Below are 13,652 nucleotides of genomic sequence, written 5' to 3' on the forward strand. Positions count from 1 at the left end.
TCTGATTATCTGGTGCTGCATATCAGACCAGTAATTGAAACACTGGATGGTGCTGAGGTACTGCTGGATGTCATCAGCATTTACAGAGTTCATTCCTTTTAAAAATTAATGCATCATTTTTAAAGTGGTTTCAGGTATTTTGGAAAGAGACGGTTGGAGCAGACTACCTTGGATCAGTTTATTCTTTTTCAGAACACCTACATTTCTCTCCTTGTTTCTATTATCACATCCCCCACATATATAGACATGGAGTACTTTTTGCAATTACTCATAAGTGGTTGGTTAAAAATATATATAAATTAAGCAAACATTTGCATAAATTATTTTATTTTTGATGGAATTAGCAATGTTATTTAATTTAGGTGAGTTATATGTTTCTTTTTATTGCCTAGTTCTCTGATTAAATGAAAATGCTTCTCAGTTAGCACAACAAATGCTGTGACTAATGCTTTGGGGATATAATTAATCAAAATTAAGTGACCCAAATGTCTGGCAGAGGCTTGTATTCCAAAATCTCATTTAAGTATCAAAGCAGTAATATATCAATTCTTAAAACAACATTCTGCAAATCTATTTACAAATGGAACATGCAGTATAGATGCAAGACTCACATTTAAGCTAATGAACCCTACAGATACTATCGAGAACTCACGTTTTCCAATTTGCAAAGACATGAGAGAGATTACTAGCTTCTTGATGATGAGTTCAACCCTTTGATGTCCATTTTCTAGGCAAAAATCTAGGGCAAAATACAGCAATCCCACAAGACTAAGCTTCATACCCAGAGATATGTCCAGTGTCATATTGGGGTGGCTTATATTTTGGTATCTCTGGTGATTGCCGCAAAGAGGCTTTAGGCCCCTTGCTACTGTTAATGAAGAGACCCATCTCTTTGATGACCACGCTGTGAAATTTGGCAGGACAGGCCAGACCATGCACCGAAAAGCACCACTCAGTTTCTTTGGTTCTTCTGCAGCCTGATCATTGACTTTCAAAGAGGCTACTGGAGGCTGCCAACACAACAGAAAGTGGGATAAATCTGATGAAGCCCATTATCAGGGTAATGCACAATTGCCTCACGCCCAGTCCCGCTGGGGCAGGCAGGCAGGCGGCACCAAAGCGCCGTGCTGTCTGCCCATCAATGTGATTTTCCCATGCAGCTGAACATGAAATGTGCTGCTGGCTGCTCCTATGCCAACAGGGGCCCAGCTGCGTTTGTGAATAACACAACTTACAGCTCACCTGCACCTCTTAAAAAAACCCGTCCCTCTTAAAGGAGCACACACCAGCTGCTGTAACAGGGGAGGCAATGGCATAGTGGCATTGTCGCTAGACTAATAATCCAGAGGCCCAGGGTAATGCTCTGGGGACCTGGGTTTGAATCCCACCATGGCAGATGGTAGAATTTGAATTCAATAAAAAAATTGGAAATAAAATCTGACGATGACCATGAAACCATTGCCGATTGTAGTAAAAACCCATCTGGTTCACTCATGTAATTTAGGGAAGGGAATCTGCTATCCTTACCTGGTCGGACCTACATGTGACTCCAGACCCACAGCAATGTGGTTGACTCTTAACTGCTCTCCTAACAAGGGCAGTCAGGGATGGGTAATAAATGCTGGCCTAGACAGTGATGCCCAAATCCCAGGAATGAATTTAAAAAAGTAAGACTTTGATGGAAGGAAGAGGAATGCAAATGGAGCAGCATGCTTCAGAGAGAGCTCTCAGATTCTTGAAAGCAGATGTCAAAGCCTGGAAATTATGTGGGCCAATCAGGAAATGGCCAGAAATTATCCAATCAGCATTTTTGAAGTTTTGGGCTTCTCTGGCACCAGTAGAACTAAGGAGCAGAATTTTATGGCCCAAATTCGTTGTTTTTAAACTTACCTCTGTTTGCTGCCAGACTGCCCAGAATCTACACGAGGGCTACTACTGTGCCCCCTAGTTCTTGGTTCCCTCACAGGGGAAACATCCACTCAACATCTAAGCCTCCTCAGAATCCTAAGTGTTTCAATAAGATCACCTCTCATTCTTCTAAATTCCAAAGAGTGTAGGCCTAACCTGCTCAACCTTTCCCCATAAGGCAATCTCAGGAATCACCCTAGCGAATGTTTCTGAACTGCTTCCAATGCAAGTATCTCCCTCCTTAAATAAGGAGACCAAAACTGTACACAGTGCGGTATCACCAATGCCCTGTACAGTTGTAGCAAGAATTCACTACTTTTATACTCCAACCCCTTTGCAATATAAACCAACATTCCATTTGCCTTCACAATTACTTGCTGTACCTGCCTGCTAACATTTTGTGTTTCATGTACAATGACACCCAGCTCCCTCTGTATTGCAGCATTCTGCAGTCTCTCTCTATTATTTCAATAATATTCTGTTTTTCTATCTTTCCTGCCAAAGAGCACAACTTCACATTTTCCCACATTATACCCCATCTCCCAAATTTTTGCCCACTTACCTCACCTTTCCATGTCCGTTTGCAGACTCTTTGTATCCCCCTTAAACTCATTTTCCTATCTTTGTATTGTCAGTAAATTTGGCTACAGTACAGCCAGTCTCTTCATTTGGGTCATTAATAGTTGAGGGCCCAGCATTGATTCCTGTGGTACTCCATTCATTACAGTTTTCCAGAAAATGACCCGTTATCCCAATTATCTGTTTCCTGTTAGTTTGCCAATCCTTAATCCGTGTTAACATATCAGCCCCAACTCCATGAGTTCTTATCTTTTGCAGTAACCTTTTATGTGGCACCTTATCTAATGCCTTTGGAAATTAAGATACAAAATAATGCCTGAAGTAATCTCGCTGCCCACACTCACCCCACCTCCGCCCCTTGTTTCCTCATTGGAGATCTTGTGGCTCTGAAAATCTCTTTAACTGCCATATATTGTCACCTTAAATTCTTACAGATGATGAATGGCAGGCACTGATATTGTGTGTACTGTATCATCAGTAATCAGTACAGCAGTAATTGGCTTTTATATAACAGCAAGGGGTGGAATCTTGTGCCCTCCCCCATGGGGAGTTCAGAATCAGGGGGCATTTATTTGGGCAGGAGTGTGGCGGATAGGGACCCTGCCATCTTCCCACCTCCGTCTTGATTAAGTCCATGACAGGCCTTCTCACCACATCACCAATTGAGGCCCTTAAGTAGCCTCTGATTGGCCAGCAGCTTGGGTCCTTGATCCCAGGGAAGGCCTGCCACTGGCCTGCTAAGTGCCAGAGTGGCACAAGATGCACTGAACCTTCCTGAGAGATATGATAAAGGACTCTTTAAATGTGATTATTTATTTCCTTCTGGATTATTTGATGAAATGTGTGATAGGTAGAGTTGCAAATACTTGTCCCTGATTCAATGCCTCTGCATGGATTTGCTCTGCTCTGTTTGTGGAATATTCTCCAGTTATGTCTCCCAGTCCGCTTCATCGGTTTCCCCAACTGTGGGTTAATACTTGTTTCTCCCCATTCCACTCATTCCAATATCCAGGAATCATTTCCCTCTATCAAGAATTCTTTAAAAAAATGCACCTATGTCAGATCCCACTCCAGGAATTAAGAGAAAAGTCAAGGCTGACACTCTAAAGTACTACGCAGGGACTGGGCACTGCACTGTCAAACCGAGGCCCCATTTAACATCCCAAGAAGACATAAAAGATCAAAATTGCTGTTTTGAAAGGAACAGGGAAATTATCTCTTGTGTCCTGGCCAATATTTATCTTCTAATCAACATCACAAAAAATAGATTGTCTGGTTATCATCAAACTGCTGCTTTTGGGAGCTTGCTGTGTGTAAATTGATTGCTGTGTTTCTTGCATTACAACAATGACTATGCTTCAAACGTAGTTAATTGGCTGTAAAGCACTTCAAGACATCCAGTGGCTGTGACTGTCAGGTGGGTGTCGGTTACAGAACAGTGTCCCTTAAAGGAGTCTTTGGAGTCTTTAGCAGGTTAACTGTAAGTCCTTATTTATGGCTGGAACTATACAGTAAAGGCTACAGGGTAGGAGCTGTTTCCATGTCTAGGTCTATACACATCTCTGCTCAGCACCACACTGAGCTTTGGGTATGGATCATTTGCCTTTTTACATCACTGTGTGGGTGGTACTGTACTCAGTCCCACATTAATCTTGTATGTGCCAGACCCTCATACCACAGTGAAAATGTATAAATACAACTCATTTTCTTTTTCTGCCTCCATAATCCACCAGAAAAAAGCCTCTCTTCAAATGCACCTTCAGTATCGATGGCTTCCCTATCCCTTGTATTTCAGGTCCAACTCATTCCTTTGTAGAATATTCTGCTATTCTGCAATGTTCTTTTATTGGAAGTGTTCAATATGGACAAGGTTTAGTTGTATGGTCATATGAATGCTTATCTACATGGGACCCAAATGGTAACGATATGATTAAGCTTCTCAATATTAATTTAATTTAAAATAACTTAACAAGTAAAATACTGCTAAAATAATTTAATAACATTCAAATACAAACATACAAACATACGAATTAGAAACAGGAGCAGGCCATTCACCTCCTTGAGCTGCTCCACCATTCAATAAAATCATGGCTAATTTGATTGTAACCTCAACCCTACATTCTTGCCTGTCCCCGATAACCTTTTATTCCCTTGTTAATCAAGAATCTATCTAGTTCTGCCTTAAAAATATTCAAAGACTCTGCTTCCGCTGCCTCTTGAGGAAGAGAGTTCCAAAGACTCACTCCCCTCTGAGAGAAAATATTTCTCCTCATCTCTGTCATAAATGAGCGACCTCTTATTTTTAAACAGTGACCCCTGGATCTAGAATCTCCCAAAAGAGGAAACATCCTCTCCACATCCACCCTGTCAAGACCCATCAGGATCTTAAACATTTCGGTAAAAGCATCAGTGGGCAATCGGTGATATTGTTCTTCCAATCTGTACCTGAAATCATAAACCTTAGCTGTTGCCACAGGGCATCATGCTGAATCACATACAAATACACTGTGCTTAACATTCCAGCACACCAAATAAAAATTAAAACCGTTTTAAAAAATGTTCTGAAATGCTGTCCGATAGCATGAGTTCAAAAAAGATTTTACATTGCCGATGTGCCAATGAGTTTCAGGCTAACTTGAACAAGAAATTCAATTCTAAAAACTAATGTAATTTTGAGCGCAATTTGTGCCAGATTGCCCAATGTCCATGGTTACACATCCAAATATAATTCAATGGAGGCAGTCATCTTAAACAAAGTTGCTTTATTCTGAGACTGGATGCTCAGTGGATGATATGCATTATTTCTGTAGGGCCCTCATTTCTTGTTAAGTTTGCTGGGAGTTTGCTCACCCATGTGTGTCTGACTGTATGTGGTACTTACTGACTTTCCTTGCTAGAACAGAGATGTTGTACTGGGAAACATCCTCTCTGTCCAGAACATCATTGGTTGCGATCGTTCCATCAACCTCATTAATGGTGAAGTATCTCTCCTCATCAGTGCTCTCATCAATTGAGTACCTGGGTTGTCAAAAAAAAAGAAATTTTGTATAAACCTTTTCGTATACACCATGGTGTTAAGTATAATTTAGGTGAACTATTTTAGTATAATCTTGTCTCTGTTGGATCTAATGATTTCATTCAAATGAATTGACAGGGGAAAATAGTTCAATTTGCTTATGCCTGTGGATAGGCAGTTGTTGAATCTATTCAGACGAGACTGAGATTGATAGATTTTTGGACACTAAGGAAATCAAGGGGATATGGGGAAGGGGCAGGGAGTTTGGTGATCAACCACGATCTTATGGAATGGCAGAGCATGTTCAAGGAGCTGAAAGGCCTACTCCGGTTCCTAGTTCTTATGTAATATTCTTCTCATCTGTTAGGTTTTTTAAAAAGCACAGAATGCTTGGCATTATTTTCAGCTTGATACATCAGTTCTAATGCAAATCAACCGGCAGAGTTAAAGATGTTAAAAAGATAGACTCATGAGTATCCGTCAACCTAATGGCTTCAACACTTGTCAGGAAATTATCATTGAAAAATGAACAGCCTTTAATTTGAGGCATTGAATGACAGTGGTGAAAATGGCTGCTGTACGAGTTTGTGAAGTGCAAATATATCACTATTTACAAAAACTCCAAACTGGAACAACAGCAAAGACTGAGTAACAACTGCAAAAAAAACCCCAATGACAGCACAAGAATGGCTCTCATTATCAGCCTATGGCATATGAAAATAAATTTAAAAAAAATAAAATCACTGGCACTGGAAAGGCTGAAGGTGGAAAGCAAATCTTGAAAGGGGAAAATTGGTGATTCATACATGAATGAATGGTCTGTGCTTCCTGAACAATTTAATATTCTAACATTAGAAATGACTAGCTGTGATTATTTTTTCAGAACTTGCCTACTTTATAACTGAAGTGAACTCTAAAAAAAGATGACCTTGCGACTCAGTGGGCACTCATATTGACACGGTGGGCGGAATCGTCCCAGATTTGCACTGAGTGCGGTAGCAGTCGGGTAAAACGTTATTATACCCAATTGCAGATTCTCACGCTGTATCGTCTCAAACTTGCCAAATGACTTATGCAGTCCTGGGAAACATGGTGTTTTGATGGTGGGCGGGCTCCAATTCGCCTGCCACACCGTCACCTCACCGCTTCATCACAACAGGGCACCACATTAATAGTATAGCTGTGCTCAGTGCTTCCAGCCCAGGACTGCAGCATAGAAGACATGACCCTCAAGAGCCTTTTGGACTCCATGGAGGCCCACTATGATGTCCTCGACCCACACTCTGGCTGCAGGGTGGGCAGCTACGTTACACCTCCAGCTTGGTAGGCGATGGCAGTGGTGATCAGTGCCAATGCTGCACAGAAGAGGTTGGCCATCCAATGCAGATAGAGGATGAATGATCTCATCCGTGCAGCCAGGGTATGGCAACTATCTTATCACTCTAAACTCACACACTCAAGCCCATCACACATTCACTGGCATCGCACTCACTGCCAGCTCAACGGACATCACCACCCATTCTCACACACACACCCTCACGTGTCCATCTGGCCTCACCTCCTCTGGAGACTGCCTCCTCAGCCCTCACCATCTTGAGGATACTTGCACAGATCAACATGTGTCCCCACCCACATCCTGGGATACCCCCATTCCTCAGTACAGCCTTCGCCCTTCAGCCTCTTCCCTTGCATGAGGTCACTTCTCCCGCTTCGCCAAAACAAGCCCTAGCCCTGCAGCCATTGAAAAGCCATCCACATATGGCTGATCTGGTAGGTAGTGACCTGCCTGTGAGCCCTTATAGAAGTTATGTGCTGCTGTCTGTGAAGCCTGGCGCTGATGACTGCGAGTGCTTGCCCGAAGCAAGGTAGGAAACCTTGAAGCCTCAAGCAAAGTGCAGCCCACCAAGCACACGCCTTATATATGTGTGTTTTCCCACTGACATGGGTAGATGATCCAGCGAGGGCCGGGTGGGGGGAGAGTGATGATTCCAGCTGGCTGGCCTTATAATGATATGTTGATGCATCGCAATGAGGTTCCTGACACGTGATGGCGGGAAATACGGCCCACTGTCGGCGGGCTGAGCGGGCAATTGCAAATTGGTTTCACGACATCGTGAAACTGATTTTCGGCCTTCTTGCCATATTGTCCACTCACACCAGCGAATATTCCCAATACCGGCAGGTATGGAAAATCCCGACCAGTGTTACAGAGAGTATTACAGTAATACAGAGTTAACAAATTCAGCTAACAAACATGCAACTTTCAAAAGGCATTCAGTACGCAAAAGAGTTCATGTGCTGTGAGACTGAGTTTTAATTTCAATGAAGGCAGGAGGTGTGATTAACACGATCCAGCAATGGACTCGAACTCAAGTTCTGTCGAAGGGTCATGAGGACTCGAAACGTCAACTCTTTTCTTCTCCGCCGATGCTGCCAGACCTGCTGAGTTTTTCCAGGTAATTCTGTTTTTGTTTTTGTTTTGGATTTCCAGCATCCGCAGTTTTTTTGTTTTTATATTTGACAAAGAAGGATCAGACTCTCAAGAACTGAATTGAGATTCACCTAAGGAATAAAGAAAACTGGTGGAGTAGGAGACAGGCTGCTGATTTGCTGTTGCCTGTTTCGCACTGCCATTCAAGACACATTTAACCATATGAATTTCAACTACAAGGCCTAAACAGTGAAATTCCAATTGAAACCCAAGTCCTTCAGCACAATCGCAGCAACAGCAAAGTTGTAAATATGACTATGTATGTAACTATCACACTATATAATGTCATGGGCTCTGAAGACAAGTCATGCGGACTCGAAATGTTAACTCTGGCCAGGATTTCCTGGTTGGTGAGAGGGGCCATTGACAGAGTCATTAAAGTAATTAATGGACCTGCTCGTCCAAACTTAAAGTTGGCGAAAATTAGAAAAAGCATGAAACCTCATCTACGGGCGGGATGAGGTTTCATGTAGCTTTTAAAAAATGTAATTAAACTGTATTTAAAAGTGATGGGCATGTCCCAACTCATGTGACAGTGTCACATGAGGGGACATGTCAGGGAATTTTTTTTTAATCTATTTTTAAGATATTTTATTGTGGAGCTGATCTCCCTGAGACAGCAATTAGCCTCAGGGGGATGAGTGCGTGCACATGCACGAAAGCGAGCACTCCCAGCTGAGGGAATCCCACCCCCCCGACCCCGGGAATCCCCCTCCCCCCCTCTCCCACCGCACAGGGAGCGCATAGTGCTTTCGTGCAGATGTCATGCTGGGCGGGCCTTAATTGGCCAGCCTACGTAAAATGGCAGTGCACCCCTGATCAATGGCGCCAAACGGAGGAACACCTCCATACACCTGCTCTTAAACTCCCCCCTCAAAAGCGGGGAGGGGGGGGGGCTGGTGGGTTGCGGGGGGGTGGATATTCTGCCCTCTGTTTCTCTCTCCACAGGCGCTGTCAGACCTGTTGGGTTTTTCCAGCATTTTCTGTTTTTATTTCAGATTTCCAGCACCAGCAGCATTTTGCTTTTAAGATTAATGGAGGTTGAATAAGTGATTGAACATTGATTATTGAGCATTGGATTAAAATATGACTAGGAGGGAGGAGACACATGAGTTGAGGACCGTTTCTCAGGTGGTTAAGGTAGATGGTTCTATCTGAGATTGCTTCTGTTCACTTGCAAACATCAATAATTTGGATATAGGGTTAGAGGAAGTGATGTGCAAATTTACAGATCATTCTAAAATTGGGGGACAGTAAGTAATTTTGAAGACCAAAGGGTGCAGCAAAGAGTATTGATAAGATGGTGGAAGAAGGAATTTAATGTCAGCAAGGTGGGTACATTTTGTTCTTTTTCAAATAATACATGTAATTATTCTTGGAATAGAGGAAGTCTGGGTGATGTTGAAAAAGCAGAGGGACTGGGCCTTCAATTCTCTAAGACAAAAACAGTACCCAAACTGAAGCAGGCCATAAAAAAAAACTCACAAGAGTCAAGGAATGTCAGGCAATTATATAATAATTAGTCAACACATCGAACCTTAGAAAGACCACTGATGGTGTACTGTGTGAAATATCATTAAAAAATAATGTTGCGGCAACAGAAAATGTGCAGTTTAGATTCAGGACGTTGTTGCCTGCTTTGCAGAGAAGCAAATATGGACAATGACTTGAAAGAATAGGGCAGCTTTTTGGTAGAATATGAATAGTTTGATAAATGTGTTTAAAATAATGAACTGATTGATAACACTACATAGAAAGCGAGCATTTCCAGTGAATAAGGAACCTTGAACAAAGGATCATCTATATATTAAATTAAGTGCCAGAGTTGTAGCACAAAAAACAGACTCTTTTTGCCTTTTTTTTTAACACCGACTTTGGACTGCATTACTGGAATTAGTGATTGAAGCAATGTCTATGTGACGTAGTGATTTAAAGTAGGGGATTGAAGGGCTATGTGAATGGACTGTACACATGGGAATTGGATGCTGCTGAGGTGGAGGACAGACTCCAACATGGACTGGTTCCGCTGAGGAACCTATTTCTGTAACTGTAGCTCTTAACAACACCACCAGGTATGATCTGCACATGCGCAAGGTTGTTGCAAATGCTGGTCGATGGCCAACATTATCAAAACTGCGCTGGCACCCTCGTTTTCCTATACCCATTCTGCCATGAGCATGACACTGTCAGCATGCCCACAACATAATTACTGTGTGATTCCATGTAATTCTCCTTCTATCTACAGAGCCAGAGCAGGGAGACTCCAGGGCGCGATACAATTAATTATATTCTGTAACAGAGATAGGTGGGGGGCAATTAACCTAAGGGCAGCTGATTGTCTGCATTTTGCTTACAATATTGACAAAACCCTGTACTTTTTATATTGCACTTAATGATAAGAGATGGATATATCTCACTGGAAACTTGTATTCTATTCCTCCATGTTGGTCTGTGTAAAGTAAACCAGCTTGCTGCTTTATAATTGTACCTCCCCACGGTGGAATGGTCTTCAGTCTACCTTCCAAAAAGACAGGGTAATGTGGTGGCATGTTGTATGTGACCAAAGTACCTAATACTTATAACCAGTTGAATAGACTGAATAGCTTTCCTCATACAAACTTATCTTGTGGTCATGCTAAATCCTTAGTGAATTGACAAAGTGTCCGTGGGATAGAATACACACCAACCAGAATGTCACTGAATAGTATCCTAATCTTATCCGAAAGGTAGTTTTCAGGGACAGGCTGAGATGAAGAGATGATTTGAGGAAGACTGCATCAGTGACAACAACAATTTGTATTTACATAGCGCCTTTATCATCCCAAAACATCCCAGGGTTTTTCAAAGGAGTGTTCCAAAACAAAATGTGACACTCCACCATTAGAAAGAGATGTGAGGGCAGAGGGCCAAAGGCTTGGGCCGGGATTTTCTGTGCCTGCCGCCGTCGGGCACGGTGCCGTGAGCGGACAATATGGCACGATCGGTTTCACGACGGCATGAAACCAGTTCACAATTGTCTGCTCAGCCTGCCGATGACAGGCCTTGTTCCCCGGTATTGGACATCAGGACCTCATTGTAATGTACCATTATTGGGCCTGTCCACTGGAATTGCGCCCCCTCCCCACCCCCACTCCCACCCCGCCCACCAGCTGGATCGTCCGCCCACATGAACGAGAAGACACCGCTGTGTTTCAGAACAGCACATAAGCGACATGCATCTGGCGGGCTGCTCTTTGCTCGGGACTTCATGGTTTGTTTGCCTACCTTGCTTCGGTCAGCACTCACAGTCATCAGTGCCAGGCTTCGCAGACAGGACCACATCAGTTTTAGGGGGGGCACATAGCAGGTCTCTACCTACCAGATCAGGCATATGTGGGAAGCCTTTCAATTGCTACAGGGCTAGGGCTTGCTTGGCAAAGAGGGGGAGGTGGCCTCAGGTAAGGGAAGAGTCTGCAGGACGAGGGCTGTAATGGGGTCTCCCAGGGTGTGTGGGGGGCAGCTGTTGATTTGTGCAAGTGGCCTCAAGATGGTGAGGGCTGAGGAGGCAGTCTCCAGAGGAGATGGGGCCAGATGGAGATGTGAGGCTATGTGTTTGAGAATGGGTGGTAATGTCCCTCGAGCTGGCAGTGTGTGAGATGCCAGTGAATGTGTGATGGGCTTGAGCGTGTGAGTTTAAAGTGATGAGATGGTCGCCATATCCTGGCTGCACGGATAAGATTGTTCATCCTTCATCTGCATTGGATGACCAACCTCTTCTGTGCAGCATTGGCGCTGATCACTACTACCTCTGCCCCCCAAGACTGGCTGGTCTTGTTGCTGCCCATCCTGCGGCCAGAGTGGGGAAAGAGGACATCGTGGCTGGCCTCCATGCCATCCAAAAGGCGTTCCAGTGACTCGCCACTGAACCTGGGGGCTGTAGTCTTTTTGCCTATCATGGACAGTAGTCGTGGGCTGGAAGCACTGAGATGTCTGCACGTGGCTGGATTTTAAATATGGCACCTGGCTTGCTGAAGCGGTGAGGTGATGGCATGGCGAGCAAATGTCAACCCGCCCCGCCATCGAAACAGCGTGTTTCCTGGGAACACATACCTAATGCGGCAGGTTTGGGATGATATGGCGTGAAAGCCTGCCATGGTGGCCGGTGTGTATAACACCATTTTACCTGCCCACTACCGCAATTAGTGCAAATCTGGGACGACTCTGCCCTTGGTCAAAGAGGTAGGTTTTCAGAATAGAATCATAGAAGATTTATGGCACAGGAAGAGGCCACTTGGCCCCTCATGTCTGCGTCTGTAGGAAAAGAAGCCATTGTTGATGATTCACTGATGAGGATGATGACATCCTGCGATTACTGGGCTCTGTGACATTGTAGGATAAATGTGCTAAAGTCTTTCCATGTATAATTGACCCCATATTGTAAAATGTTCACAAGTGTATAAAGCCTCTGCTTTGCTGGGCTAACCTGTCCCTCCTGCACATCCTGGTTAAAGTGTTACAAGAGATGAAAGGATAATCTCCGTGCACTTTCTCTGATCCTTCTTTATCTAAGTTGTCCCCTAGAGGATTCCTCCCTATAGAAGATTATGATCCCGTTGTCTGACACTGACCCTGACTTGTGGTGCATTGTCATCACTTTTTTAGCCTTCGATTATTTCTTTTGAAATGTGGAACATGCAGAACTGATTAACTGACATCCAGGTGACGCTGTTTGATTCCTGCACTCACACTCAGTGCCTGACTCAAATTCCTGAAGCTTCAGGTGCTGGATTGAACATATGCAACTCCAAGCCGCCAGCAAACATCGGGTTTAAAAGACAATGGTTACTGAAAATGCAATGCAGAGGGAGTGAAGATAATTCATAAATTATGTTAATTTCACTACTGTTGAAGGAAGCAGTCAGAATCCTTGAATTAATATTGATTATTCAGACTTATCAACATCCCACAAATACTTATGACTGTTCCCCACGGTTGCTTTAATTAGTAATGAGCAGATGGATAATTATACTGATTTTTTTATTTGTGCAGAATAGGACAATACTTGAAGGGCTTCAAAATCCAGGAGCTCTCTGAGTATCCAGCATTGGGTTAATTCACTTATGGATGCAGCTCAGCTGAAAAGAGCAACACAGAACAAAAGAGGCCAAAAAAGAAACAACAGTTTGTATAAATATGAAAAATTGACTGAGAACAGGATAAGTGATGTACAAGAAAGGCACATCAGGGTATTTTTTTTATAAGAAATCAAAACGGATGTCTTAGAAATTATTAAAGAAAGAAATTTTAAGGGCAATCTATCGAGTGGAAAGGGAAATGTGTTGAGGTAATATAGTTTCATTTAATTTGTACATTGTTAGATGTTTCATCGTTAAAAATAACTAAACAAACTTGAAGTGACAAAACTAAGGGCAGATTTATCCCCCGTTGGGGGGAAGTTCAGGACCCAGCGCATGGAGACGTGCCTCCGATTGGCACCCCCGATCATCCCCCTGAGGCTAAGTGCTGCCTCAGGGAGATCGGCTCCACAATAAAAATTGTTAAAAACAGAGAAAGAAAAAAAATCCCTGACATGTCCACTCATGTGACACTGTCACATGAGTTGGGACATGTCCACCACTTTTAGTTACACTTTTATTAAATTTTTAAAAACCAACATGA

At 43.2% G+C, this 13,652-nt stretch overlaps 1 protein-coding gene across 2 annotated transcripts in view; it reads right to left on the minus strand.

Moving 5' to 3' along the window:
* Positions 1 to 13,652, minus strand: part of LOC121276336 (cadherin-12-like) — a 247,802-nt gene that overhangs the window by 75,754 nt on the left and 158,396 nt on the right. For both annotated transcript variants that reach the window (XM_041184619.1, XM_041184617.1), the window contains exon 9: positions 5,369 to 5,505. In XM_041184619.1, coding sequence (XP_041040553.1) covers positions 5,369 to 5,505 — 137 coding nt within the window. The remainder of the gene's footprint in view (positions 1 to 5,368; positions 5,506 to 13,652) is intronic.

This window comes from Carcharodon carcharias, chromosome 3 (assembly GCF_017639515.1).
Source record: "Carcharodon carcharias isolate sCarCar2 chromosome 3, sCarCar2.pri, whole genome shotgun sequence".
Taxonomy (NCBI): domain Eukaryota; kingdom Metazoa; phylum Chordata; class Chondrichthyes; order Lamniformes; family Lamnidae; genus Carcharodon; species Carcharodon carcharias.